At 35.9% G+C, this 6,000-nt stretch overlaps 1 protein-coding gene across 1 annotated transcript in view; it reads right to left on the bottom strand.

Moving 5' to 3' along the window:
* Positions 1-1,958: 1,958 nt before the first annotated feature.
* Positions 1,959-6,000, bottom strand: part of chmp4c (charged multivesicular body protein 4C) — a 29,202-nt gene continuing 25,160 nt past the window's right edge. The window contains exon 5 of the mRNA XM_066687184.1: positions 1,959-3,936. Within this exon, the coding sequence (XP_066543281.1) occupies positions 3,875-3,936 (62 nt within the window). The 3' untranslated portion in view covers positions 1,959-3,874. The remainder of the gene's footprint in view (positions 3,937-6,000) is intronic.

Here is a 6,000-nt window from a genome sequence, read left to right as displayed (position 1 = left end):
AATTTACATAAAACATAGCAATTCAAAATATAATACATTTTACAACTTCCAATTTACACAGGCAAGTACAGTAAGTGAGGTCATACATCATGGACAGTAAAAGCTAAGTGCTGTCACAGTCAAGGATGCACTTCAGGCTTGTTTGCAGTTTGGTTTTTCCATGTCCAATGTTGCCGAGTTCCCTTGAACTTGAAGTAGTAGGAATATAACCAGGGTCCCAGCGTTCCACACTTTCAAAGGCAGCTCCAAACAATAGGGTTAGAGAAATGATGACCCTGAAACCACACACAGCCATCCCAAACACCCGTGAACAGGAAGTATATATGTCGCCAGAGGCTAGGCCATGTGACACCTTGCCTGTCATTTCCTGTGTAGACTGTATTCCCCCTTAAAGAGACAACATCCCTTTACTGCAGCTAAGGAAAGTTTGTGTCAAAGGAAAGGAAAGATGTAACAATTATAGTTAAATGAAAGAAGGGACTCCTGGCCAGGCTACTGCAGCTTATTAAGTCTGCAGATGGGGAATTTAAATCCCCACTTTTTGTGGTGTAGTCACATATTTTACACTTAAATTATCTCCTAGTTTTATACTACACTTCAGTAATAAATTAATTGACAGATGCTGAAACATTTCACTGTATTTTCTAATCATATATTTAAATTATTATTATTGATCAATTTTATATCTGACTCCATATAACATAAATATTAAAAATAATGTGGTTGATAAATAACAGGATTTTTGGTATAGAATGAAGAACTGCATTTCTTTCCCTGCATGTCTGTGTGAACAAGGTCACTGTCTCACCGTACTGTGCTATAGATACCTAGAGGAGGTGTTGCACAGGAGAGATTAACCCAGGAGCAGAGCTGTAAAGAGTTGTCAGACAAACAAGGGGTCAAGAGCCAGCAAGGGAACAACTGGAGAGAAGGCAGGAGAGTTCTCAATGAGGCAGGCAAAGGGTCAGGTGATCATGGAAACAGTTCAGAGACAGCACTCCAGGAATCACACATTAGTACTGGTCAACAAAGCTAGCAAACCAGTGATGCTCACATAAGAGTGTGATTTACACAGGTTTAGTACAGCAAAGGGGCATATATAGAAGAACCAGAGGGAGGCAGGAAACAGAGGAGGGAGCATAGACCAATGGGAAAGAGGGTTGATGGAACAAGTGCACATGGTGATGAGGAATGTTAATTGGATTATTGCACAAGTTGCTGTGGAATGTCAGAAGCTGGGTTTGGAATTCTGGAGATGATGACCTCAGGTGGGGAACCAAGGAAGTGTGAGGGGAACACCTCACATTGATACATCGGACAGTCCCTCCTTATATTAAACACTATGTATGCCTTAATATTTCCATCTTTTAGCCATATATGGGTCTTCCTGACCGGGCCTGTTATCTTTCTCTCCTGTCTGCATAAAATTGCCTGTAGTTTGTATCTTCTCTAAGAATTTTCTTGAGATTGCCTCTCAAATACCTCTTCCGTGCAGCTGCTCCTAATAAATTCCTCTTGATTGAAAATACAATGTTTGTTACAATGTTACAATGTTTACATTAGGATATTGCAATGCTCTTCATTAACATGTTTTTCTTAGTATCTAGGGAAAAAGTATACTTGCAAATTATCATAACTAAAATGCAAATTTGGTTGAATTGTATGCTTGCATTGGGTCTGATCCATGTTAAGTATTTTTAGGACCTTTAGGACAGAAACAATACAGAAATCTTTGAAAATATAATAACTGAATAAAATTACAATTTTAAAAACAGGAAAACTAATTCTTAATAATTTCAATTTTTTTATTAAGGAAAATATAATGCAAATAATTAAACTTTTAATCAATCTAGAAACTTAATGTGTTGTGCCTAATGTCACTCCTTACACTTTAAACTTTGCTTATAGTAACCTATTAAACATGTCTATTTTAAGAAAGCTCATAAGTGCTGTGATAACACAATTAATAGTGAATGTTTATTCAACCACTACTAATGTTGTTTTATATTCACACATTACAGCAAGTAATGAAAAGAACATACATCACATTGCACATATTGTTTACATCCTAAATATTTAAAAACAAAACAAAAAAACACCACTGCAAGAAGTGACATTCAATGTCTTCGACAACATGCAAACATTGTACAACAAAAAATATAATTCAACGAAATTCAACAAGTTACATTACTTTTAACCCACAGTAATAATTATTTGTACACTACCATTCATAATTTTGGGGTCACTTAGAAATGTCCTTGTTTTTGAATTAAAATATATTTTCTGTCCATTAAATACAGTGTGTATCAGAAATACAGTGTAGACAATGTTAATGTTGTAAATTACTATTATAGCTGGAAATGGCTGATTTGTAATGGAATATCTACATAGGCATACAGAGGCCCATTATCAGCAACCATCAGTCCTGTGTTCCAATGGCACATTGTGTTTGCTTATCCAAGTTTATCATTTTAAAAGGCTAATTGATCATTAGAAAACCCTTTTGCAATTATGTTAGCACAGCTAAAAACTGTTGTGCTGATTAAAGAAGCAATAAAATTTCCTGGACAATGACCCAAAGCACAGCTCAAACTATGCATGAACTATTTAGGGAAGAAGCAATCGGCTGGTATTCTGTCTATAATGGAGTGGCCAGCACAGTCACCGGATCTCAACCCTATTGAGCTGTTGTGGGAGCAGCTTGACCGTATGCTACGTAATAAGTGCCCATCAAGCCAATTCAACTTGTGGGAGGTGCTTAGGAAGCATGGGGTGAAATCTATTCAGATTACCTCAACAAATTGACAACTAGAATGCCAAAGGTCTGCAAGGCTGTAATTGCTGCAAATGGAGGACGTAAGCAAAGTTTGAAGGACATAATTATTATTTCACTTAAAAATCATTATTTGTAACCTTGTCAATATTTCCTATTAATTTTGCTATATGTCCTATTCAAACTCATTTAATGTATGTTTTCATAGAAAACAAGGACATTTCTGACCCCAAACTTTTGAACGGTAGTGTTTATACATTTTATCTTCATAATATAATTAAGAGCCTCTCGAGTGTATCAACTTTCTGTTACATCATTACTTATATGTCCCATATTGTGCTATTACACAATTTGTATTTATCTCATATCTGTAATGGACATCATGAGCAATCTGATTTTGTTTGCAGTTTGAAAAATAATTTCCTTCATATAATTTTGAACTTGTAGGGGAGATTATACTGAAATGGGTAGAAAATTAGAATCAGAAGTTATTAAATACCAAATGACAGCGTGACAAATTATATATTTAAACAGCTATAGTATTTGTTTTAATTAACTATACCATTGGACGCTGACAAAAAAATTAAAATAATAATCAACAAGAAACATTAATAAACAGGAAAGCAGATTTAGTTACACTGCTTCTTCCAAAGCCTAATATGGTTCAAGCAGTTGGAGGTGATAATAACCAGAGACTGTCCTCTGATTATTTTTTAAAACCTTGATGAAAAAATGAAATTACATTAACATGCATAACAACAACAAAAACAGCTTACAATGCCTAGCTTTAAAAATATTGTGAAAATATACCTAATAATGTGTAAGTTTGCAATTAAGGGAAAGGCAACATTCCTTTATTATCAATCTGCTTCATACTTCAAATCATCTAAAACTATTTAGTGTTTTGAATAGCCTCTCTTATATATTTCATATTAAAATGCAGACCCAACCCAAAAACATGAATAATTGGAAAAACAAATATAAAAAGAACAAAAATAAATGTAAAATAACTATGAATCAAAGAAATCAATGCAATACAGTAGTGTAGCATGTAAAATAAGTATCTTGTTGTAATATGTAATGACAAATTTGTTTATTAAATTATGATGCCCAAGCTGCCAACATCTCCATATCCTCTTCGTCCTCCACCTTCTTCTTTGATGCTTAAAGAAAAATAAAAAAATAGGTGAAATATAGATACAAAAGCATATTGTTTCATGGGAGTAAAGAACAAAAACAATGTTACTTCAAGCATGGTTACTAACATGGTGTATGCTTAATTTTAATTAACTTATTATTGTAGCGTTAAGGGGGGGGTGTATTGTGATAAGAGCATTCTAGCCCTGAGCTGGAGCTCTGATCTAAAGAAGACTTCTCCCCCAAAGTTACCGGAATTCCTGAGCTCATCGGCCCATGAACTGTTCTACGTCAAAGTGACAGTTTTGGGAGTCGGCTCACCTAGACTGGGCCAAATGGCTTGGAATCCCAATGTCTGGGGAATATGGCGTGGAGGTAATAAAACCCTTTGAAGCAGGTGAGAGCCGAAATCCTGAAACAGAGCTACGAACCCAGGCAAACCGGCATTTCCAAAAGATGGCATGGATTGACATCAGGCATAAATCGAGCCTCCTCCAATAGGAGACTGGGGGCTGAAACCAGACTCTGACCTCGCACACTCAAGAACCAACCACCTATGATCTAAAAGGGCATAAAAAGGTAACGCACAGCACTTTGTCTCTTTCTCTCACCTGAACCAGTAACTCGCTGCCACAACTCAACTTGTAGCTCTGTTGCCGGAACCAGAACCGGAAACCAACTAAGTCTTTGCTGGCAACAGAAGAGTTTAACTGGGAGGAGATTGAGCCGTACGAAGAATTCTTTTGAAGAACTTAATTAAGTAAAGAACTTTAGAAACTGCGCCTGCCCGCCTGTACCTGGACTGCCTTTGTTCCAAACCACACGGACCTCGTGCCACCCTGTGAAACCTCGTCCCGTGTGCTTTTATCTGATCCTGAAGGCAGAGAGGCCTCTCTGCGATGAAGTTCAGATAAGTTTAACAGTTTGGAGTTTATTATTCATGACATTTGAGAAATCAATTAGAAATGTTATTCTGTGATTCATAAACTTTAGAATGTGTAATATCATTTAGTATTTTCTTAAATATAAATGAGTGCTGCATTAAACTGTTTTGTTTGACAATTTTAGAAATAAAACCTGTCAACGCCGAGAAATATCTTCTCATTCCTGTTTAACTGTTTTAGTCTGAAATTGACACACGATAATAGACACTAGTTTATAGCTGGCCCTGCCTATCCTTAATCATTGAACAGTAATCAATTAGGGAGAATTGTGGTAACAATTCTCGGGACCCAAACAAAAATGAGACTGATATATATAACGAGAAGTTATTTGACATAAATACTAACCTCCATAGTTATTTTGATGTCCGACTAACAATACTAATGAGAGACTCACCTTTGTCTTACTAACCGGTATTGTAGTCAACATGTTTCAAATTTTGTTTAACGATTTGTGTTATCAGAGGCGATTCCATGTTCTCTGATTTGGTCACGGAAGTGATTTGTCTTTGATTTGTTGATCTTGAGTGAATTTTAATTAGTTTTCCCTTTTTGTATAAGTAGTGTAGTGCTACATTTTATCTTTGCTTTTAATAAATTTGAGAATTTATATCTTTGGAATTGGTGTCTGCATCCAATTATTGCGGAAATTGAGTTCTACAAGATTCTAGGATTCTTGATAAGGTGATAACTTAAATATAAAACTGACATTTATAAGTGTGCCTTACGCTACATTATCAAGATTGATTTTTTTTTAATGTATTGTTATAGAGTTGTGTTGCAGTTAGTGCTTGTTATTGTGTGGAAGCTAGTAGCAGCCCATCCTGGTTATTAGCCAATAGGATGTTATGTATTTGCTGTAATATGGGTTGTCCTATATAGAGCTAGTGTTCCTGTTAGTTAGTTAGTTAGTTGATTGCTCGCAGATACCCGGTACGGACATCTCTATACACTTTCTGGACTGAGGCAAGAGCATCACTTTGTACTAGTGAAAAAAAACAGGTATTCGGTTTGTTTTTCTAATTTCTATAAATAAACAGCTAAACTGCGTGTCGTTTCCTGTGGACATATTTCAACCTCGCCTCCAAAATATAAAAGTGCCTACACACCAGTGGCGTATTTGTGGGGGGCACAGTGGCACAGCTTGTA

Source organism: Amia ocellicauda, chromosome 2 (assembly GCF_036373705.1).
Source record: "Amia ocellicauda isolate fAmiCal2 chromosome 2, fAmiCal2.hap1, whole genome shotgun sequence".
In the NCBI taxonomy this organism is placed as follows: domain Eukaryota; kingdom Metazoa; phylum Chordata; class Actinopteri; order Amiiformes; family Amiidae; genus Amia; species Amia ocellicauda.
This window is presented reverse-complemented; position numbering and strand designations above follow the sequence as displayed.